At 39.2% G+C, this 25,996-nt stretch overlaps 1 protein-coding gene across 9 annotated transcripts in view; it reads left to right on the forward strand.

The window, feature by feature from the left end:
• Window positions 1-3,641: 3,641 nt before the first annotated feature.
• ncam1b (neural cell adhesion molecule 1b) overlaps window positions 3,642-25,996 on the forward strand; it is a 111,885-nt gene continuing 89,530 nt past the window's right edge. For all 9 annotated transcript variants that reach the window (XM_034292028.1, XM_034292036.1, XM_010892210.3 and 6 more), the window contains exon 1: window positions 3,642-3,926. In XM_034292028.1, coding sequence (XP_034147919.1) covers window positions 3,875-3,926 — 52 coding nt within the window. In that variant the 5' untranslated portion in view covers window positions 3,642-3,874. The remainder of the gene's footprint in view (window positions 3,927-25,996) is intronic.

Consider the following 25,996-nt stretch of genomic DNA (forward strand, 5'->3'; position numbering starts at 1 on the left):
CACAGTTGAAGAGTACCTATGATAAAAATTACAGACTTCTACATGCTTTGTAAGTAGGAAAACCTGCAAAATCGGCAGTGTATCAAATACTTGTTCTCCCCACATGGAGGCTATCATGGATGCGAAATAAAACAAAACCTTATTTTTTAGATCTCGCTCCTCCTTTAATACACGTTATGACGTACTAGAGTGTATTGTTTTGCACAAAAATCAGAATTGCACTTTTCACTGACGTAGAATCTCTTAAACATGATACAAACCACGTAAAGTTCCCCCAGGGTGAAACGCCACTTTAATACACACAATAATGAGGTCCTGATTTAATTCCAGATGTGGTAAGGAATGTAAATGAGGGTGAGGGTGTCCTTTCCTGCTTTAAAAGGCAGGACGGTAGAAATGTTTGCAGTTCAGTTATTCAACTGCAAGGCATTTGGGACCAGCCTAGATGGAGAGGTCCCTTTACTGGTTTCATACAATTACAAGGCCATCTGTCTTCAAAAATCATTCAAGTGAAATTTCTCTTTGGGAAGATTGAGGTTCCAATAATTTTAATAGCACTTGAACTCGGAATTAGTCCCAGAGCAAATATCACCATTAATTAATTGTTTATTTAGCCACCCAAAGATGATCTAATAAGTGTAGGCTTGTGTGGCAGCATGTGGGCTACATATACCCAAGAGGTTAGAGCTTCTGATCACTGATTCCCAGTAAGAAATAGAAAAGTATGAGAAAAATCTGTCATTTACCTCAGGCCATGCCAGTTCCCACTCCCAAATAACATTTCCTATGGCTTTTTCACCCCTTTCAGTTCTCTTTATGAGTGTCATGCTCCTTTGTACCTGCCAGTTCAGTTCACGCGTGGTGTTTCCAAGGGCTACTTCTACTTCCTCCTTCCTGTTTGTTAAGTGTTGTCATACAATTTAGAGAGTTGTCCTGGATTAATTATGAATTTGCAATGAACACACATTTAATTTGTTGCCCTGTGTTATATAAGTAAGCAATATGGTACGAGGGGGTGTTTTATATGGCCAATGTTATACACTAACTCATATACTATTGCTATCAGACAATCAGCATTCAGGAATCATGGCAATCAGTTTATAACCTATTTTATATCATGCCTGATAATACCGCTAAATGCTATTATTCCTTTGTTTATAGTTATGTTTGTGGTTAAGGGATTGTACTGTGAGTGTGTGACGTGAGTATGAGGAGACTACAAGTCAATACAGACTGATAGATCAACTGGTGAGGAAGTTTCAATGAATATCTCAGCCACTGTGTAACAAATTGTGCTTGCATTTATGCTAGTAGTACAGCAAAAATCTTACGCGTGGCCTCTTTCAAGTAGATTCATTTAGATTGTCGAGAAACAATCTCAGAGAACTTCAGTTGTGAGCAAGATTGCAGAGTAAATCTCACCAAATAGATTTTTGCTCAGGGGGCCTCTCCATGTCATCTGTTTTAAATGCAAGTTTGAGGTGGGTTTTCTGTGATTTTTTTTCTCCAATTCATGCTTTGGTCATAAGATGAGTCAACAACAATATCTAGGTATGAGTTTCAAGAATATTAACCTATAAAAGTAAGATTTTTCCTAGGCAGTTAATTTAAGTTCAAGGTCACAATAAAAAGGTGCATACAATTAGAATAACTGTCAGCCAATGTTAACAAAAGCCCGAAAAAGCCTGAAATGAATATGGTGGGCCCTGGCACTCACTCTTTCACACAGCATCCATAAAGAAAATCACATGCTCTATCTTCTAAAAAGTACTCTTAGAATATCTGTTCTTTATTCATCAACCCCAAATAGACTGGAGACAAGCAAAGTAGACATGATGTGTGTCATCGTTATGTTTGAAGTGAAACACTGGACAACTATGTCCTGAAAAGAGCTCAATGTGGACTGGAGTGATGGACCGAGATATGGTGATAACACAGCAAGGACATGGTGATGACATCATATGCCTGTAGCAATGTCATAGGCTACTATTTGCAATGGCAGTGATGAGTGAGAAAATATATAGCACAACCAAAATATACTAAATATAAAACTCATTAAGAGAGAAGGGAAATAAGTCTCTGTTTCGATGATAATAAAAATGGCACAGGCATGTTTCCACATAATATTTGTTGCCGTGAATGCTGTAGTTGAGTTCTGAAAATATGCTTGCAATTAGACTTGCACGATGCTTGCACAATATAGCCTATATAGGTAAAATATAGGTTATTACCACAGACTTAAATGAACAACCCTGCAAAAATAAGCTTACCAGCACGGACCTAAATGTACAAGTTTGATGAATGTGATCACAGATTTTGAGATGAGACTTGTAGCCTCAGCCTTAAAGATACAGTCTGGGACTTTTGCAATCATCAAAAAATAAAATGTTATGAGTAAATAAAACAATAAAATGTTTAACCTAAACCTCTCATCTTGGGCTGGATGCTGTGATGTTTTGTTAATATGTGCATACGTTCTAAGTAGAATGAATATCATATCCCAGATAGCCATTCAATTCCAGGTTTGAAATGGAGTGGTTTTGATGATGTGAGGCACAAACTGGCACATACAATACAACACAATTTTGTGGGACCCTGTTTGGCTCCACAGCACAGCTAAAACCAGATGTCCAAAAATCACAGACTGCATCTTCAAGCAAACACAAACTTCAATATACAACCATTAAAATTGAAGTACAAGTATACAGACTTTTCACATGTTTAATATCCCATGGTTTGAATGCCATCAGCACCCCATTTCCTTAGCAGACAGTGGAGAGGTCTATGTGTGTTTGCGCGCCCACATGTGTGTGTCTATTGAGAGACAGATATTGAGTTGTGTGTGTGCTTGGGTGTGTGAGAGAGGCAGGCATACTCCAGTTTTTCTCCCCGGATTAATATCAGGGGTTTACAAAGGGGCCCTCTATGCCCTGCATGACAACTCCTAGGACAATGACTCCACTGTCTGACAACACCATTGCTAACCCCTGCTAACTGATATGTAGAACTACCAGATCAGAGATTACACAGAATATAATCTGCCGATCTGTTTTTCCTGTTAAAATGATATTGTTAGTGATGATGGCATGACAAGTTTTTAAATAGTATTTTTTTTTTATCCTCAAGTTATTATTATGTTTTTCTTCACCCAGTTATTTTTGCTTCCAGCTAGCCAGATTGTAGATGTATGAATTGCAAAGATGTACTAGACCTACATCAGGCTTTAAATCAGGCATTATCTGTATCTGCATTTATATGGATGTTGGATGTTGGCTATTGGATATGATTCAAAATATAAATAAAATGAATGAATAAAACAAATATATTAATTCTCCGTAAATATGCCTTTAATCCGTCTTTAGGTAACTTTTTTTAAAACTCAAAAACAGCAGCAATCGCAACTGCAGAAATAAAATATATGTGCACGAATCCTGTGACCGTGTTGGAAACATCTCGTGCTACTGTGATTTCAATGTTTATTTTGCATACTTGTGTCATAATGGTATGCATATTTTAAAAAATCCCAGCGTTTCTGTTTAATTTGACATATTTTTCATCAAAATATAGAACCACGGACTACTTTACTTCAAATCCTTATGATTCCGCTTAGGCGGATTAATTCAACTGTGGATGGAGGCAGTGGCTTGTCAGTCATTCTTTGAACGGTGTACTGGCGCTGATCTTTTACCGCTGCCAGCTAACTGCCTGTAACGATAATCAACGACACGGCTACTGTACGTCTATATTTGCAATACAAAGAAAAGGAAGAAAAATATATGGGAATGTATGATTTTTGAGGAAAAAACAATAACAGCAACCAAACAGGGACCACAATCTTCATTAAGCATATTTTCGGTCCAATAAAGGAGTTGCGATGTTCTGTGCAAAGGATATCATTTTAGCCTTCCTTCTCGTAGGCTTTACAGGTAAGATGGTTAAGCAAATGTAATGTTTTTTAACCGTTTATATTCAGGACAGGGATTAGTAAAAATAGATTGGAAAAGGTGAAATATGCGTTCATTGCAATTTCGCATCCTTTGAAACACAGCGTGCATGTTGTCATGTTGTCCCTCCCTCAGTTGCAGGTGGATGAATGGAAGGAAAGCTTCTTGACATCCAATAATGTTACGTTTTTGAATGGAATATTGGCTAGCTAGTTGCGACGCAGTTCACATAATCTAATTTGGTTTGTTGTACATTCATTATATTAGGTTAGTACTGTAATGCGTTACTTTATTTTAATTATCTGTGTTATCATATTCTGATGACAAATATTTTCCAACTAGGGTAATTACCTAGTTACAAGTGTTAGCTAGCTAGCATATGCATGCCTACCACCAAAATCAAAGCCCATTCCTAGGTGAGCCTTTGGCATGTGGATTTGCTGTCACTATGGTTTTATTTTCTATATTACCAATAAGTGCATTGATGTTGAATACAGAACGAATGTTTTTCTTCCATATCACAATGTTTGCGTCCACAACTGTGTCTCCTGGTCGTCTCCGAAGCAGTAGACCGGACGGACTGGGTGACTCGTGTGGTGTTTGTGTGTGCGCGTGTGTTTGTGTGGTGTGGGTGGTGGGTAACTCAAAATACATTAATGAAATTCAGATGTAGATACAGCCATAAGTGTGCCCTACTTCTGAAACCCGTTTGCAATTCTGAGGTCATACCGTGTGGTCCAGATCTACACCTGTGTGATCTTGGAAGTTTGGGCGGGCATGCCACCCACCAACTCCGGTAGACGTCACACATTTTTAATATATGATGAAAACACATCTCTGCTATCCCATGTTATTCTTGGAAATTCACTGTGTGGTGTTAACGACGGTGGTCAACCAGGGATGTACTATCTGAGCAGTGAAGCTAGAAAAGTACGTGGCATTCTCAACAAAGCACATTCCAAGTAATGATCATAATCATTGATTTAGCTCTTGTCGTAGTGGCGTTTTTTTTTATGGTTCTGCCTGCTAGTTGATTGCCTTCACCTGGCATCTCAGGTCTGAATCAGTCCCATATTATTAGTAGAGGATAAAGCCAGAAATGTTTCGGCCCTCCAGGACCGGAATGGGGTGGGGGGGTACTGTCACTTTTTCCGAATCCAGATTCAGAGCAGGCATAATTATACGGTCTGTGTGTTCTGTACGTTGCAGCAAAATATGGCTTTTATGCCATGCGTAGCGTCATTGCGGGGCAGAGTGCTTGCCAACACAATCTGCTTCCTCAAACTCACAAATATCCTATTGCATTTCCCAGCACATGTTGCATTTTCACCAATAATGAAGGTATAGTGTAATCTTTTATCTTTTGACATAGTATGTCCAGTTGCCAAACAGGTACAGAAAATATTCAATGAAATCTGCAGTCATCTTGGAAAGAAGAAAACAGGTGCTGGCTGGATCTAGACCTAGGCTAGGTCTTTAAGCTGGTGAAAACGAAATCTTTGTTCACACAAAGTTTGGAGTGCTACAAATCTGATTTTAACCCTATATCTGATAAAAATTTTATTTGTTTTCTGCAGTCTGAACAGGCAAAAACCTCAATACATTAGACATGTCAAGAAACATTCATATGTTGTACTGATTTGTGACTATGTGAATTGTGTCTGAATGTTCATATCTGATTAATTTGGCCCAAAGTGCTTTTTCTGTCCCTATGTGACATATTGTCTGACATCATTACTTACATTAATTACCATTTGTGGAGTCTTGTAACAATGAAAACAACAATAGAACTAGAAGAAAGATGATGTCATTGGCACAGTCAAAAACTCTGATCTAATTAATATTTCAATCTAGTGAATAAACTCTTAACTGATGTATATATAACAGGTACAAAATGTTATAACTACTGCTGTAACTAAATATGTGATAATCAATCTGTTGATTATTATCGCAATTATATTGGAATAAAATATATTCCAGGATTAAACGCAAGGGTTTAATAGTAGAAATAAAACAAATAAGGAGTTTTATAAAGTGCATATAGCAGCAGATGTTTACAGCTTTACTCTTAAATTTGAATGGAGAATTACAGTTAGCAGGAATAAGGAAAGGTAAGGCATTGCCAATAATCTTAATAGGCAGTTATAAAAATAACTGAAGTATTGCCTTAAGTACAAAGACATCATCCCTTTAATTCAATTAATTGAGGTTGACTGGGGGGTGCATTTTACTGTAAGTTTCTATGACACTGATGACATGACCCATCACATCAGTAACATGGGGAATGCTTAGTTGGCATTCTCAACTGTAAACCAACTCCATGTGTGCAAGTAGGCCACCGGTTCTGTGGTGCTACTGAGAACGTAAATGTACTACTCAACAATGCAATCGAGAAGAAAGCATCTGTAATTCCAACACTAGATCAGGTGAAATTAGTCACACATCAGTATTGGGGTGTAGGGCCAAACAAAGTTTAATATAAAATGAAAATTTAGCCTGCACCATCATGCTCCACCACGTATCTTCAGAGAAATTAAGATATGTGGTGGAGCTTTTGACTGCTATTTCCCTTTCAAGCTAACATGCTGCTTAACTGTAAACCAACGCACGAGTAGCCCAGTTTTAAAGGTGTTAGAGCGACTCAACGGCCATTTGAAAAGAAACTTACGGGCATTATATCAAACTATTATAAAGCTCTGTGAGAAGTAGACAGTTGTTTTAGACTAGGTTACGGGGATGAGCACAGCCCTCCTACTGCTCTGGCTCATGTAGAGCCAAAATTTGATAATTACATTCATTTCCAACTATTTGTATTATTGATTTTTATGAATGAGTTATTGCAGTTGTAGCTACATATAACTTGAATTTTGATATTTAGTTGATTTGGTTTCAGGTTAATAAGGGACCGTTAATGGCTACACCCCAGTCGTATCAACTGCGTGTATAGTAATGAAATTAGTTTTTTGTTGGAATGCAGTGGATTGTTCACTATGAAATGAACATATATTGGGGTTGACATCCATGCAAGTATCATACTCACATCTAAGTGTAAAGTAAACTTAAAAATATACTATAACCTAGATGTAGGCTAATCTTAGAAACTTCTATGTGCATCTTTCAGTCAGCTGCTGGGCTGAATTTGGTGGGACGACCAATCTAATGTGTACTAACTTTACAGTATAGTTAAGATAGTACAGCAGTATAGTAATTGCATTTCTGTTTATTGTGTATATATATTTTCAGAGTTTAATTTCTTTGTGTGAAGCAGACAGAACTTGACAACATAATAATATTAGCCCACTACACAACATTAACAGAAATGAAACATTTGACACAACAATAAACAATAAACTCTGCATTTGACACAATAAATTACTTACAACACCACAGCATTAAGTGACAACACAACAGCATTAGCCCAAAGCACAGCAACATTAGTAGAAATGAAACATTTGCATTTCAAACGTTGCATTTCAAGATGCCCCCAAACTCCAGTGCTCTGGACCACCAGGGGGATTGTGCAAAGTGGGGCGTTTTTTGGTGTTTTAGCTGTGGATTAACTGAACCGTAGAAAAAAACACTACATTTAATGGATGCTAGTTCCTGATCAATGTACCCATTTAAGTTCCTTCTTCCCTCTTGTATCTTGTTGGTCGTTGTTTTGGATTCCATCCCTTTTGTAACATTGTTCTGTTTTTCTGTTTCAGTTTTGTTATCTTAGTTATTTTTATTTAAAGTCCCCCGTTCTCCCTTTGCTGGTGTCATCCTTTTTCCTGCAATGTTACAGGCACAAATAACATTTATAAATGAAAGCATTACATAAAGGTTTTGCGTAAATGCCAATGATAGCTATGTATAACCTATTAATATATGTAGGCCCTACACTCACAGCCCCTCAAAGCCATATTCTGTATGTCATGTTGGGTGGATAAAGGAATGCTTTTTGAATATAGATTGTTGCTGAACGTTTTAGTGGTAATGCAGTGGTACTCAGTGTACTGCAACAGCCAACACATCCTGTGTGACTCATGTCTGATGTCATCTCCTGATATGGTGACGCGTTGGGTTCTTCAAGCTCCAGATGTAATGGAGGCGCTGAGCCTAGAAAACTGCTGTGTTATCACTACAGTTACTCAATTAGAGAGGATGTAACCTAACTGGTGGTGGCCCCTGGTGATGATTGACTGCAGTGCATTTATGAAAAAGTGTCTACGCATTTTATACAATACCCCAAACCAACGAATATTACAGCAGATTGTTGTTTTGGATAATTTCCCGCATTGATTTGTAGTTTTCCAATGTGCCATGAATCCATTTTTAAATTATGCTGTTAAACAAAAAAGTTCTAATATGAAAAATATGAAGAAAAAATTTATAAACAAGAATAAAATGCAGAGGCCTTATCCACAATGAGATTTCAACATTGTATGAGTTGGGTAGAACTTTTTGTGATACATTTTTGTAATGCATTGCGGTCAGTGGCAAGAGATTAATATTATTTCTGTACCAAAAATATGAAAATGGTTTGGAGGAATACTACAAGAAGAGAAAGAAGAAAAATTAGGCCACAAGTAAACATGGGTAAACTTCCCCTTTAAAGTTTGTCTACTGGCCATCTGTTGTAAGGATTTTGTTTAGTGATGGTGTCTATTAGTTTCATTACTCCTGGGAGCAGGACACTGTGTTACTCCCCTGAAGTGCCATACTAGATCTTGGAAGAGATGCAAATTGGCAATTTTTGTGTTTATCATGTTGACAAGCAATGTTGTTCCTATCAATATTCTGAATTGTGCCTGGAATTTTCTGAAATGTTGTTGTCTTAATTTTAATCTTCCACAAATTTGAAAGTATTGTAACCCTAGCACACTGTAGCAAGCAGGTCCTGGGCCAATAACAGGCAAGCAGTAACACAGAAAGCAAATAATCACAAAATAAGTAAAGTTTATTATTTGGTTCAATAAATAGCAACTCTCCAGGTTAATAAAAAGAGATTCTGAATACATGTGCATGGACAAGTTGGCTTCCGGTGTATCAAAATAAATAAACTATACAAAAACCATCTCTCGACCTACAACAAAATCAATCTCCCTACAAAACAGTGGCAAACATTCATACAGCCACCTATAAACAAAAACACAATATCTCCAACATACTACAATACAAAGAGACACCAGACGGAAATACCAACTCACCCCCATATAGTCAGCGCCACACAACTGACACCTTCAATACCTCAACAATTTGACAGGAACACCAGCAATAAATAAATCAGTTCCTCTCAGACATAACATAATTTATACAATCAGTCATTATTTATAGCACACAGGTTAGCAGTTTCATGAACAAGGACACACAGCTACACAATCTTAAAACCTAACGTACCTTGGGAACTTGGACCTGGTCCTACCCAGCCCATTTGCTTTGCCTTTCACCCACACTCCCTTCTGAACTTCAAGCATCCATCTATATTGCTGCATGCCAAACACTGAAATGTGTCTCCCGCGACCAAAATGGAACTGGGTAAATCACCTGACCCGTGCCAGCCCAAACTGTTCCCACCAATACCGTACCCCCTCCATGGGTTCCACTCATTAGGCTACATTATGGCTGCAAAATTGTTAGTAAATAGGTTTGTATAGACTGTCCACAGCTGGGCCTATTTGTGATGCAGATTAGAAAAGCAAGCATTTTCACTAACTTGCACTGCACATAGCTTTTTTTGGTAAAAGTGAACAGGCTAAGTAAGGCACAGTGCAGAATGACAAAAGGGCATGAAGAAGTGAACCAATTTTAATGTGAAGAGGACAACCTGAGTATTCCTCAGAGAGCAAAGGAAGTTTAGAATGGTTCCATCCTTTTCAGCATGATGAGCTAATGCAATTGCTCTGATGCTTATTAGCTTATTAGTCATAGTAGGCTACATAACCTAGCGTCAAAACATAACCTAGCATCTTAATGTGGGCTTAGAGTTATGTTTCTGTAAGTACGTGTGTTGTCAGTGATCTCACCTTTTGATAAATAAATACATTTTGAGACCCTTAGAATTGTGGTAATGAAATCAGTGTTGCAGTTCTTGGTACTGGTTAGCCTCGATCATACATACAGCATCAAAGCGCTGTGATGCACCGCAAGTGAATTCATTTAAAATGGAATGCTGTGATTGGCTTGCAGCATTGAAGTGCAGAAGCAGAACGCTTGGTCTTGCGTTGGATTTATCCGACGTATGCTTCAAATTGTATGCATGGAAGCAGGGCGAAAGTAGTAATGAACGTGTTTGTCAAACCTTTTTTGTACTTATAGCAAATATTTCTTAGAAAAAAGTATTAACATACTTAAAGGAACACTAATGTGGATGAGTATTAGTAAGTAAACCGGAAACTGCAATACTGACTTCTAGACAAAAGCGGAGGTTCCTAACTACGCTGGTGCACAGAGTCTATTAGTTACGTTATAGCGACAACAAGAAAACTTTTCCGGTTGTGACAGCGTAACTGACAACATTGCTGCTACCTAATTTCGGACGCCAGATAACGTGGTAACAATATTGTGACAACAGAAAATTGTTAGCTTGGGATATGCCTAAGCAAATAATATTAATTGATTAGCTAATAGGCTAATACCTTTGATCAAATATATTTGTATTCCGATAGTGATTAGTTTCAGCTTCTACTAGAAATATTGTTTCGTAATATGACTACATTCTGGAATCCAATCTGTATCAGACTGCCTCATATACTTGTTTATTTTACTTTAAATGTCATTTCGGATTGCAGCTAAAATAGTCATGGTGTGAAACTGCTGAGACAGAGGTTAAGATAATTGTCAAAATGTGTTTTTAGAGTCTTCGAGACCCAACAAATTTCCGACAGCAGTGTGCGAAGTGTGGAGGGAACCTTGCCTTATTTAGGCAAAGTGAATTAGAGAAAAACTTGATAGCCTAGGTTTGTGTCAGCCAACATTCTAAGTTACAAATCATGGACTAACGCCTTGGTCACACAGTGTCAAAGCAGAAAGTTTGCCAAACATTTTGTGCAGCTACGCAATTACTCAGAACCCACTGATTCTCCACAGATGTTGGGTGCTGCTTTTTATAAAATGGAGAGAATAATTTTCGCTGAGCATATTGCATGTCAGGTAGCTACCTACGTAGGCTACAAATTATTGGCTAGCTAGCAGCTTGCTAACATAACCATACGTTTTTAGACTTTCAAGACTTTTCATCCCTCTCTCCCATTTCTCATGAAACCTCAACGCAATAAATAATCTGAAAGCAGGTTACATAACTTTGGCTTCATCACAAGCCCTTACTTTAGATTGTTTAATTCCTCATTTCAGTTATAGTATTAAACACTACAAATCAATTTCATTTTTTTTTACCAGAGACAAATGACCAGGCGTTCAACTTGACAAAAAAAATCGCGCTACTTGGTAGCCGTGGTCCTACCTGGAACAGTTGATTGTATTGGCCTTGGTACAGAGGAAAGTTGAGTTGTCCCACCTAGCTTGTTAAAATGTATGCACTAACTTGATGTCACTCTGGATATGAACGTCTGCAAAATGACTAAAATGTAAAAACATTACAATGGAAATCACAAGATGTTTGAATTACTCATGGACATAGCTACCATTTTTAATAATTACATTTTTAACCCAAACTTGCACCTGCCAAGTGCTATGCCACCCCACACAGACGTTCGTTCCTTCTTAGCAAGAGTCTGGATAATGATTACCGCCTGTAGCATTCCCGGCTGAACAGATGCAATTCACTCTCAGGAACTGATGTTTATAAAAGGATTTAATTTCCATAAAACACTGTAAGAGCTGAATGAATAAACAGACAAACATCAGACATACTTTTTGCATGTAAATACTCATAAACATACTAACCACAGAATGCACCTGTGCAATCTAATTAGCCTACACCATAAATAGTGTAATAATAACATCACATTCTAATATACAGGCTATTATAACATTGTTTTACTGTACGGTATAGCCTGAATAATATTAATTGTTTTAATTCCAACAATCTCCCTTGAGTGCAATGTGAACTAAATTAATTACTCACTATGTATAACAACATTAGCAAAAAAATTGTCATCGCTGATATTCATAACCTATGCTAACGACACACTAAACGCTAGCTAACAGCTTTTGAGTAAATTGATAAACAAACACTTAAAAGTTTCTCAAAGTTTACCACAACAAATAAAGTTAAAACTGTACCTTGTGCCGTTCATCAGCCAGGAGCTAAGAGTTAGAAATAAACCTTTTTTTTTTTTTACATTTGCACAGCGTGTAACAGAACATACATTTCTCCTCAGGTAACGTTAATCAGGACACGCCCGCGCACACTCTACACCGCTGCACTTTCACAGATTTCAAATTAAAGGTGTGGGAAGTAGAAAATCTAAACACTCTTGTAAAAATAAATAAGAATACAGTGTCCACATTAATTATTCAGTGAAAATTATTTGTCAACCAAAATATAAACAAATATAAAGTTATTTGGTAACAGTTGGTTCAAATTCAGTTTAATGGCCATTTACACAGCCTAAAAGAAAATGTCCTTGATTGTATTTTTAATTTATTTATTTTCAATATAAATTATTCTGATTAGTCTCACTGGGTGACTCAATGAAATGTAAAAAAAGTGTCATTGGATTTGACACTGATTGGTTAGAGATAATCCAATGTCTGATGACTTTGCACTGCATCCCTAATAGACTTCCGCTTTTGTCTAGAAGTCGGTATTGCAGTTTCCAGTTTACTCACTAATACTCATCCGCATTAGTAAACACCTAAACTCACAACAAGATGAGTGATGCTGTTGTACAGAAAAAAAAGAAATATAATGTACGTGACTCATTTAAGTTTCAAGGTACAAGTGGGGCATCATTTTAATCAGGAGAATGTCCTCTTTTTAATAAAATATGGCTTGCGCCATTCATTGACTTCAAACGCTAGACTAGAAATAGTCAGAAAAGGCGATTTTTTTTAAAATACTTCCATGTAACGCAGGTTTAAGCGCAATTAATACCATATAGGACCAGATGTTTACTTCCTATGCCAGTTGTTATTTTTCAGTTTTGTTGTGAAATGATGTTACAGTAGTAAAATAAAAGAGGAGACCTGTTTTGATGCTTTTTTTGAGGCTATGGAATTTTAAGCTTCATTCAGGTTAGAAGAGACTGAACGAAGGTTTGTTTCAATTCACTTGCTATGGGGACGCGCTAGCGTTCCAGCTCAGCCAGCGTTCCAGCTCAGCCAGCGTTCTTTTGCCGTTTTTGAGGCAAGGGTGAATTTTTATGCGTTCTATTGTCCTGCCTAATACTACACTAAAAAGGAACACGTCGCTAACTAGCTTAGCCGATAGCCGGCCGGCACACCACTGTAAACTACTTACCCTCATAGTTGTGCAGATAACTCGATACGTAGAGTTTGAATCCCTTGTTCTGCTTGCTTGTTGGAGCAGGGGACCAGGCATCAACAATACGATGGACATCACTAATGCTTATTTTAGGCAGGTCTTGGAGACATCTACTAAAAACTGAATTTTGGGCGACGCGGGTGATTGCCTTAAGTAAACCGGAAAATGATATGCCGACATCTGGCTAAAGCGGAAGTTCGTCCATACGCTTGTGCACAGAGCCTATTGCATTTTATAATTTTTATTGACAGGACAGTACGAAGGGGATGCCAGGGAGGCAGGGAACTGGCAGTCAGATGAGCTCGGTCTCAAACCCCGAAAGCCAAGGGTGTGAGTGGTCTGGAGTTAAGACCGCTACAGTAGACTCTAGAACACAACGTCCCTCATTTTTATGTTAACTAAATGACTGCAAGGGAAGGAGTCTCAGCTGAATTGAACAATTGTGCAACAGAAACTTTTGGTTTGAATTGTCAGGCACTGAAGCTAGTGCAATGTATGGATATGCATGTATGATTTAGGAAGAATATATGGATAAAGAATCCACTGAGACCAAAGTATGCACTGTTTGTTTTTCTGGTTATCCAGCTGAGCTGAGCCTCCCTCACAGGGGAAGGAACTAGCTACTGTATGGGAACTGTGTTCCAGCCCCTCTTCCTCTCTTGTGATGGAGAGTAGTGCAGACAGATTCAGGCCTCTGAGGGATGAGAGAGCTTTTGGGGAATAAAGATAAATCGTTAGAAATGCACAATAACAGTGTTTTGACTAAACGCAAAGGTTTAGCAATTTTTGGATTGATGGATTGGAATGTGCCATTGACTTCTGCAAATGTTTTTGATTGATTATTCATTGAAGGATTGTATTCACTCCACATGGAGGGGTACATTGATTGGAAATAACACAATATTTGAGAGATTTGAGATTTTGGTTGCCTGAATGTGGTTGTGCATTCTCTTGTTGCCTATATTAACATAACCAGTTATCAGTTCTAGGCTTAATTACTGTTTAAAACTGTATATCATCATGTGTTTTGTTAATTGTATCTTGACCATCTGGTTAAACCATTTACACATTGTTTTAAACATTGCCCATCAATCATTGCAGCACAGGGCTCTACATTGTGAGTATTTCACTCGCATTTTCCCCTAAAAATAGAATAATTATTTACGAGCACAGTGTGCAAGTAAAGATTACAACCTACTGTAATAATTTTTTCCCCTGCTACTAATTGTTTAAAACTACAAGTTCCACATTCCACAAGCGGCATGTGCCAACTACAGTAGAGTTTTCTGTGACGACGTGGTCCAGTCAGAGTGAAAGAAAGGTGAACAACACTGGGGGAAAGTATTGGTATAGGCTATAACTTAACATGCAGACATCGCTAAAAAGCTCATTAAAATGTATTTTAAGTGAAAAAGAGATGAGGAGTAAGAGGGATCCAGCGAGGGGTATTCGCAAGGTTCAACTAATGAAGCCTCTTCACAAGGTTTACCTGAGGCGACTAGGGATGCAGAGAACAGTGTTAGCGAAGCTACCATGACCCCCGCTGCCACTTCAACGTGCACTGTAGCCAGCGGAGGGAGAACATACAGATTGATATAGATTAGGGCTGTCAAAATTAACGCGTTAACGTATGCAATTAATCACAGGCTACAAGAACAGCTGTGCCTCTCCTCTGACCCTTTTGTGAAACTGATCCCTAGACGCTGTGTGTGCACAAATCCCTCTTATTGTATAGATTTATTGGGCTGCCACAGAAAAACAAAGCTGAGCGCAGTTTACCTTCGCGTGAGCATCAAAGCAGAGCAACAACATCCCGTATCTGACTTTCAGAGTATCAAACTAGCAAGGGAGGTCAGAGAAACATAACTAGTTGTGTCTATGCACACACTCGTTTGTGTTGAACTTTCAGTCAGTAGTTGTCATGTTTATATAAAGAACTCGATAGCTACAATGGTCTTCAATAGATTAGCATCATGCATGCATCATTAGAGATTTGGCAGCAACAATAAGACTTCCGGTTTTCGTATTTTGCCTTCAAATTACATGTCTGTGGTGTGTATATACACCGATCAGCCATAACATTATGACCACTGACATGTGAAGTGAATAAGACTGAATCTCGTTATCATGGCACCTGTCAGTGGGTGGGATATATTAGGCAGCAAGTGAACATTCTGTCCTCAATGTTGATGTGTTAGAAGCAGTAAAAATGAGAGTCTGAGCGACTTTGAAAAGGGCCAAATTGTATTGGCTAAATGACTGGGTCAGAGCATCTCCAAAACTGCAACCCTTGTGGAGTGTTCCCGGTCTACGGTGGTCAGTACCCATTCAAAAGTGGTCCATGGAAGGAAAAGCGGTGAACCAGCGACAGGGTCATCGGCGGCCAAGGCTCATTGATGCATGTGGGGAGCGAAGGCTGGCCCGTGTGGTCTGATCCAACAGACAAGCTACTGTAGCTCAAATTGCTGAAAAACATAATGCTGGTACAGATAGTAAGGTGTCAGAACACAGTGCATTGCAGGTAGTTGCATATGGAGCTGCGTAGCCACAGACCTTTCAGGGTTCCCATGCTGACCTCTGTAACCACTGCCGGAAGCGCCTACAATGGGCACTGCATCAAAACTGGACCACAGAGCAATGGAAGAAGGTGGCCTGGTCTAATGAATAACGTTTTCTTTTACATCACGTGGATGGTCAGGTGCGTGTGCATCACTTTCCTGGAGAACACATGGTACCAGGATGTACATTCATGTGGCTGATACTTTGACGTGTCCCACTGAACTGAGCATTGTTGCAGACCATGTGTACCTTTTCATGCCAACGGTATTCCCTGATGGCATTAGCTTCTTTCAGCAGGATAATGCTCCCTGCCACAAAGCAAAAATGGTTCAGGAATGGTTTGAGGAACACAACAATGAGAACAAGGTGTGGACTTGGCCTCCAAATTCTCCAGATCTCAATCCAATCGAGCATCTGTGGGATGTGCTGGACAAAGAGGTCCGATCCAGAGAGGCCCCACTCGCAACTCTCCAACCTTAAAGGATCTGCTACTAACGTCTTGGTGCCAGATACCACAGCACACCTTCAGAGGTCTAGTGGAGTCCAAGGGGGAACTACACAATATTAGGCAGGTGGTCATAATGTTCTGGCTGATCAGTGTATAGTGTGTATTATGTAAATTTTAAAAAAATTCTGGGGAATAGTATAAACTAAACAAAACTACTATTTAAATAATAATGTACATAAGGTAAATAATATCATAAAGTGGTGCACACTGTGAAATGGTTAAAGCTTAAGTAAGTTATTAGATGTTAAATAACCCCCCCCCCGCCCGCTGTCATTTACAAAGGATACTTTCTGTGGAAATGCTATTCAGTGCGGCAGTGAATGTATTGTATGAAATACTCAGGAGAGTTTGAAAAGTTCCAAATGTAATGTTATATCATGTGGCACTGCGTGTTATATCCAACCAAACTATAATGTCTACACTGTCTTTAACCCCCAATGCAAAACACATACATGGAATTCATATAGCCTCATTAGCTAATAATAATAATAATAATAATGCATTATATTTATATAGCGCTTCTTCAAAGTGAACATGGAACAGAAACAAATAAAAGAATACCATAAGAATACAAAGAAAATTGAAATAATGGGATTGGGCATGGCTAGTGGTAGGCAATATTGAACAGATGAGTCTTGAGGCATTGCTGGAAGATGGGGATAGACTCAGCGTGACGGATGGTTTGGGGAGAGAGTTCCAGAGAATGCCCTGTCACCAAAGCCTTTGAGCTTGGACTTGGAGATTATGAGGTAGCCCGCAGTACCGGAACAGTGAGTGTGTAGGTTGATATAGAAGAAGGTTGGAGAGGTAGGCAGGGGCAATATTTTTTAGGGCTTTATATGTCAGTAGGAGGATTTTGTACAGTAGGCAATGTGTTGGGAGATAGGAAGCCAGTGTAACTCACAGAGTTAGGGGTGATATGCTCCCGGGACTTGGTGTGAGTAGTCTGGCCTCAAGAGTTGTAACGATTTGGAGCTTATGGCGGGCTGGTGAGTAGGGAGTTGCAGTAGTCAAGACGGGAGGTTATGAACACGTATTCAAGTTTCAGCAGCAGGACAGGCAAGGGAAGTTTTGAGTTTGGCGTTGTTGCAGACATGGAAGAATTAAGATTTTACGGTCTGTTTAATGTGCTGTTCAAAGGAGAGTGTAGAGTCCAGAATGATGCCAAGGTACGTGCGTGGGAGGATGGAGAAAACAACAATGTCATTAATGCTGAGAGTGAAAGTGCCAGATTTGGTGAGGGTGTATGTGGTTCCAATGGGTAAGAGTTCTGTTGCTAGTAGCTAGTGACTGTTATTAGGAGTCTGGGAAGCGATTCATGAAAAGTGTTTGAGAATGGTTTATTGAGGGGGGAATTATGATATTATTAGGGAATGATGTTCAGAATTTATTTGTCAAGTAATATAAAATGCAGTTGACAATCAGGAGAGGCGTACAGAGAGGACATTTTAGCATTTCACAAATCATGCCTTTTGTGTCGATGATGCCGGCATGTAGCCACCCCCCCCACCCCCCCGAAACATTATAATGGCATAACTAACATCTTCCATGCTGAGCGTAAATAAATGACCTATCTGATCCTAATTAATGTTTGTGGATAAAGATTTCTGGCTAACTTGCCTACCTTTGCCTACTTATCAAAGTATAATACCTCGAAAAGCATAGGTGTGATTCAGTGTTGGATAACATGTCTGTAGCTCAGGGGCAGATGGATATTTTAAACAGAATCCTAACATAATTGTTTATTGTACTTGGTGCCTTGATGAAGAGTGTAATGCTAGAAGATGGTAGAGCTTTTGGATCAATGACGAGCATCTTTCTATTAATATTTACATGGGATACTAATAGATTCTGCCAGTCATTATGATAATTTTAGGGGAGACAATTAAGGGCTATGACATACTTTGTTTGAATGGACCGACTGTGAAAAAGACAGCTTTTGCACTTATTTCATTTCAAATTAAGCTATGTCCCTAGTTTCCAATAAAATATAATGTCTTTAACATAATGCACTGCTTTAAAACAAATTATTTATTTAGGACCAAATTTGAACACATTCTAAAATTGTGATTATCTACAGATGTTTTTGTTTTAATTGCGATTGATTATTTTAATTGTTTGACAGCCACTAATATATAGATGATATCCTTTGCGTGTAGTAGGCATGAGTCAGTGTGTGATTTTGGTCATATGTGCTGTTGCACAAACACTTGCACTGTCTCACACACACACTCGCACACACACACAGTATATGTTCAGTGGGGAGAACAAGTATTTGATACACTGCCGATTTTGCAGGTTTTCCCACATACAAAGCATGTAGAAGTCTGTAATTTTTATCATAGGTACTCTTCAACTGTGAGTGACTGAATCTAAAACAAAAATCCAGAAAATCACATTGTAAGATTACTTACTTCTGGATGTAAGTAATTAATTAACATCAGAAAAGCAGAACTTAATATTTGGTACAGAAACCTCTGCAATTACAGAGATCATACGTTTTCTGTAGTTCTTGACCAGGTTTGCACACACTGCAGCAGGGATTTTGGCCCACTCCTCCATACAGAACCTCTCTCCAGATCCTTCAGGTTTCGGGGCTGTCGCTGGGCAATACAGCTCCCTAGAAGATTTTCTATTGGGTTCAGGTCTGGAGACTGGCTAGGCCACTCCAGGACCTGAGATGCTTCTTACAGAGCCACACCTTAGTTGCTCTGGCTGTGTGTTTCGGGTCGTCATGCTGGAAGACCCAGCCGCGACCCATCTTCAATGCTCTTACTGAGGGAAGGAGGTTGTTGGCCAAGATCTCGCGATACATGGCCCCATTCATCCTCCCCTCAATACGGTACAGTCGTCCTATCCACTTTGCAGAAAAGCATCCCCAAAGAATGATGTTTCCACCTCCATGCTTCACGGTTGGGATGGTGTTCTTGGTGTTGTACTCATCCTTCTTCTTCCTCCAAACACAGCGAGTGGAGTTTAGACCTAAAAGCTCTATTTTTGTCTCATCAGACCACATGCCCTTCTCCCATTCCTCCTCTGGATCATCCGATGGTCATTGGCAAACTTCAGACAGGCCTGGACATGCGCTGGCTTGAGCAGGGGATCTTGCGTGCGCTGCAGGATTTTAATCCATGACGGCGTAGTGTGTTACTAATGGTTTCTCTTGAGACTGTGGTCTCAGCTCTCTTCAGGTCATTGACCAGTCCCGCCCGTGTAGTTCTGGCTGATCCCTCACCTTCCTCCTGATCATTGATGCCCCACGAGGTGAGATCTTGCATGGAGCCCCAGACCGAGGGAGATTGACCGTCATCTTAAACTTCTTCCATTTTCGAATAATTGCGCCAACAGTTGTTGCCTTCTCACCAAGCTGCTTGCCTATTGTCCTGTAGCCCATCCCAGCCTTGTGCAGGTCTACAATTTTATCCCTGATGTCCTTACACAGCTCTCTGGTCTTGGCCATTGTGGAGAGGTTGGAGTCTGTTTGATTGAATGTGTGGACAGGTGTCTTTTATACAGGTAACCAGTTCAAACAGGTGCAGTTAATACAGGTCATGAGTGGAGAACAGGAGGGCTTCTTAAAGAAAAACGAACAGGTCTGTGAGAGCCGGAATTCTTACTGCTTGGTAGGTGATCAAATACTTATTTCACGCAATGAAATGCAATTAATTATTTAAAAATCATACAATGTGATTTTTTGAATCGGCAGTGTATCAAATACTTGTTCTCCCCACTGTATGTAATACATTGTTTGTTACTTGAACATTTTTCACATGTACTCTTTTTGCACAGAGTCCTGCAGCAAGCAGTCTGTCCGAACATATTTAGTACAGCAGGCAATACTGTCAATGCGCTCTGCAGTCTTTAACTTGAAAAGAGAGCATGTTGGGGATTTGTACAGGATAGATACACCAGAGTTCCTGTGTGGAGATGGGAGAACCCAGAAGGATAACCATCTCTCCATGCAGCACTCAGCCCATGCTTTGATGGTGGAGTGGCCAGACAGAAGCCACTCTGTAGAAGTCACATGACATCATGCTTGGAGTTTGCCAAAAGACACCTAAGGAAGACTCTCTGATCTGATGAAACCAATATTAAAATGTTTGACCTGATAGCCGAGGGTCAAATCTGGATGAAACCAGGCACCGTTCATCACTTGGGCTGTGGGGATGATTTTCAGCGGCAAAGCCTGGAACACTAGTCAGGATAGAGGGAAAGATGGATGGCCCAATGTACAGACAGACTTGTGAGAACCTACTCCAGAGCGCTCATGACAACAGGACAATGAGCCTAAGCATACTGCTAAAACAAGCTTACTTGCAGGAGTGACTTTGGGGCAAGTCTGCAAATGTCTGAGTGGCCCAGCCAGAGCCTTGAACCCGATAAAACATTTCTGGAGAGACCTGGAAATTAGCCTCTTAAACCAGGGCTGGCTTGTTGCTAGGTTTGGGCAATACCTATAGGATTTTTGTTGCAAAAATGGGGAAAACATTTTCTTCAGTAACGTCTCAAAACATGTTAACCCAATCAAATTCATTACTTGGGCTAACGCCTCAATCAAATTCAGTGCATGGAAGCGGCTTATACAGGTGCTCATGAGAATACTGCCTTCAGTGCAACAGTAGCAAGTCAAGTGAAGATGCCAGCAAAATCACCAATTAAAACCCCATTGAAATTTGTGGGTGTGTGTTGTGTTTGTGGTGAACCATATCAGTCAGAAACAAACATAACCTTTTTCTAGGTAAATTCTAGTTATTGCGACCAGACTACGCAATCTCTTTAGAAGATATAATAGGATGGGTTTTCTAAAGTGGTATGTGGCTTCTGTCGCATTCTTTTGCAAAAATATAAAAGTATATAAAATATAAAAGTGTGGATAAGGTAAAAAAAATAGTGGTTTTGTGAAGGAAAAAGCTAATTCTAAACTTTGAATGAAAAGAGGTGGTGCGGCACTCTCTTGCACTTATTAGAGAAACGACTAATATCATTGACTTGTCCAATGATATTAAATGTGCTCTATCCAGTTTGAGGAATAGGTGAAACTACGCTAAGCACGCATTCATCAAGCCTGTGAGTGGATTATTTTCTTTTTAACTAACATCCAATAGAGTCAGTGGCAACTTTTTTAATAGGTATGTTTCCAGACCTCCAAGGAGGCCAGGTGAGATTGGAGGTGTGACCTCACGAGACTACCTGGAAATGGATGTGCAGTGATGCTACCTATCCAACCTGACCGAGCTTGAGACAATCTGCAGAAAATAATGTGGGAAACTCCACAAATACAGGTGTGCCAAGCATACCCAAGAAGACCCAAGGCTGTAATTGCTACCAAAGGTGCATCAACAAAGTACTGAGTGAAGTAGTCTGAATACTTATGTACATGTAATATTCCTATTTTTATAATGTTGCAAAACTGTCAAAAAAACTAGGATTATTAGGTATTGTGTGTGGATTAATTAGGGAAACATGAATTTAATCAATTTTCAAATAAGGCTGTATTCTAACAAAATGTGGAAAAAGAGAAGGCATCTGAATACTTAGCGAGTGCAGTGTATGTGTTGGCTATGGTAAGTAGGGAACAGGCCATTTGGCATGGTACCCAGCTAGTCACTCACTGCCCTTTCTGGTTGTGTGCTGCCAGACTCTGATGGCGCCAGTCAAGTTAAAATAAAATGAAACATAGTTCTTGACATTTTGATGTTGTCTCTGTCGATGATGGATGTCAAATAGTTGATGATAGATGATGGTATTATTCCATCTTCCCAACAAAATTACATTTACAATGACCCTGTCGTGCACCATCAAAACGATATGACTTCTGTCCATCCCTCAGGGCTGCTGCCTCTTGCACACTGCCTCCTGCCTTTGTTATTGATTACAATAAATACATTTTGGCCCTGTACATTTAAATATTGTGGTTGACAAAAGGTTTTTCATAGATTTCTAAAATAATAACATTAAACTGATGTTATGAATGTAGTTTCTCACAGGTGCAATTCTCTACCTTTTTTTTTTGTGGGTGTGTCAGCTCTAAAGGCACAGGAAATCTTGTGAAAATTGATGGCAAGATGAATGCAACATGTTTTCTGCACGAAAGCTGCGCTTGGGATGTTCTTGGACTTTCCAGCACGACAATGACCCTAAGCCCAAGGCCAAGTTGACCCTCCTGTAGTTACAGCAGAAAAAGATGAAGGTTTTGGAGTGGCCATCACAGTCAGTCAGTAAATTATTTCTTCGTTGCCATGTTTTGTTTTATGATTGTGCCATTCTGTTATGACATACAGTTGAATGTGAATCCCATAAAAAAATTAAATACATGTTTTGCCTGCTCACTCATGTTTTCTTTACAAATGGTACACGTTACCAATTCTCCAAGGGTATGTAAACTTTTGAACACTACTGCAAATGTTTGGCTGACTTGATCTGCATTTTGTCAAAGCCGGAGCTGGATGCTGAATATAGTCTAGTCAGAGCACAAATTTGGTTTTGCAAGTTCTGAAGGTAGTTAAATAGGGCCCTACATTTTTTTTTTTGGGTCACAAGCTTGTCATTTGTCCAACACACCTATTATTTCTTGACTGTTTCATCAACACTGTCCAGTGTTGTACAAGCATTCAAACGGATTGCACTGATGAACAATATAGCGTAATCGAGCAGCACGATTATTCAGTTTGTCATCTGTTGACTACAGTATGATTTTATAATGACATACTCCAATGAGAAGTATGTTTTGACATAGCAATCTATGACCCATAGGCCTTTTTTACAGCATTCTAGGGCATTGACTGCATTCATGTATTACATATATGTTTGTCTACCCTATCTGTTGAGTCAACCAATAACTTTCATTTCTGCCTTCAGGACAGATCTGCCTCAAAGGCATATTTTGGTAGGTGTAACCCCCTTCCAGTACTGTTGGTTTTCATTCTAGCTCTCTAATAATGAGTGCTTATAGTTTGGAAAATGATAACATGAAATGTATGTTAACATGCATAGATGTATTAAGTAAATACGCATGGATTAGTGTGCTGAGAATTAAAAGTGCTATTGAGGTAAAGCGAGCATTTGAAGACATATTAAAAGAAGGAAGAACACCACAAAAAGTCAAAACGGAATGGGGAAGGAGTTTTTTAATTTGAATTTTGAAATGTTGATGAAGTACAACATAAAACATTTTGCTACAGGAAATGATGTCAAAGCGAGTATAATTGAGAGATTTAATAAAACAATTAAATCATAAATGTGGAGGTATCTCAGCTGCCAACACTCATCGCTATATTGAGGTCCAATACGTACATTTCTTTCGCAAATTCTTCCGAATGCTTGATAGTCCCAGGTGGTATGTCTGTTTTTATGCTGTGTTGAGGACTGTGTTAGCATAAATGCTGACATTTTCCGGAAATGTTCCAATCTAACAGAGACATACTGCTTCATTCCCTCGACAACTTTAAACAGTACACCTACCGTATTATGTGTGCCCTGTTTTGGCCCCAAATAAATCACTTTCCGAAAGGTGTTCCATAAACCGGCATTAAAAACCATTTGATCAGTCACACCGGCCTTAAACTCTTGGCCTTCGGGTAATTCATAAAATGCAACCACTGGTATTTCTGGGTTGAAAGTGTTTCCACCGATCCGACCATCATCCAACTTCCATTCCCTTGCCAACATATCCTGGTGTAGTAAGATGGAATCGGGTTAAACACTGCATCGGTTTCTTCGGGGCTAGCATGTTGATTGCTTCTCTGCTGTCCATTTGGAATCTCTTACCGACTCGCTGAGCAGCGGTTAAGCTGTTGGCTTTCAATGGTGTTTCACCCAAAACGCTAATTGCTGCACAAGCCGCTGTGGTTTGTAAATTTTAGGTAAGTTTACTCAGGCAATACTGAATGACCATCACAGGGGTCTGCATGGTTTTAATACACAGACCAAGCCAATCATCCCATAAAACATGAAAGGTTAACACCCACCATTTGTAGGACATCTGTTGTAGCACTTGTCAGAGCATAGAATTGCTGAATCCTAGCGCCCTTTTGTTAAACACCAAAAGTCTTGCTGCTGATATATCTTATTACCTGGGTATTTAACATTCTGGAACCCTAAGACCCATTTGTTTAGCATCAAACATATCACACCTGTTTTAACACTTGTCCGGGGTGCTCACCAGTCGTTGTAAAACATCAAACATGGACACATCAATGTAATCATAAATAAGTCACTGGACATGCATACGTCATTCCAGAAGTCCAGCAATAACACACGTCATACAGGAAGTCCATACATCACACCGGAAGTCCCACCCTACAAACCGGATGTCCCGCCCACCTATCAAATCAATCTGGAAGCCCCGCCCACCAGGGTCATGACTAACCAAAGTGACACAATATACCCTACCTTTACTACTCACGTGGTGGATCTGGAGATGACTCTTCAGATTTGTGGCGTTTGCGCTTTTGAGTGCCACCTTTCTGAATCAAATCCGTGAATTTTCCAAATTATTTGGCTCACCTCTTTCAATTTGGCTTAAAACCAAAATGCGCCCAGAGCGGTGCAGTTGTGTTTGGCTTTGGAACTACCACTAAAACAATGTGGTTAACAATTGCTGTTCACAAAACACCACCACAAAGCGACAACAATAACATTTCGCTGCACTTCATGACATTTCACCTCTCGTTCTGCTGCAAATAGTATAGCCTAGTTATTTGAAACAGCTTTCCTTACGTAGCAAAACGTGTTACAATGTTTAATATGCAATGGGACAACATACATGACCATCCATACATTTGAATGAGCTTTATCTAATTAGGAAATACGGTTGGAAATTACAAAATGTGAATTACAATATTAGTAAAAATATTTTACACATGCTTGAGTGTTTTTTCTTTTGTTGATCAGAGTTTATGCTACAGATAAGCGACTGAAACACATTTGTCTATTAAATAATAATATTGTGAAATTATATTACTGTGCATAGCAAAACAATTCTAAACTAGGTTTAAACATACTGAAATTAAGAAGAAATGCACCTTTCCGCAGAGCCGTCAAACGCTCTTCTGCCATGCGGTAAACTGACATATTTTGGAATCAAAATATTATGCAAAAAGATTTTTAAAAGATTGTTGTCTATGAAAGTATTGCGATTTGGCTCAAATAATCGCGATCAGGCAATTATGATGACAGCCCTATGCCTGGGTCTTCAGACTCAGAGTTGAAAATCACTCTTATAAATAAAGCGTATGCAAACCCAATACAGAAATAGAAAACAGGTGAAGTGCATATTGAATGAAAATAACAGTGTAGGCAACATAAGGCATTAAATGTAGGCTTTATAAGCTGGGGTCTGGGGCTTTCACAGAGCACTATCTCCACAGGATTTACAGTAGAGATTACCTATCATTAACCATTTAAACACTATTATCTTGGGACACTAGTCACTCTAGCTGAATCTTTAAAAAAAAAAATTATAAGCCCAATGGGCTCTGTACATGCCCTTTGTACATGTCTTCCAATGATATCCTGCGAGGCCATTTTGCTTGGAATATTTCCTACTTATAAAAC

This window comes from Esox lucius, chromosome 1, assembly GCF_011004845.1.
Source record: "Esox lucius isolate fEsoLuc1 chromosome 1, fEsoLuc1.pri, whole genome shotgun sequence".
Lineage (NCBI taxonomy): Eukaryota > Metazoa > Chordata > Actinopteri > Esociformes > Esocidae > Esox > Esox lucius.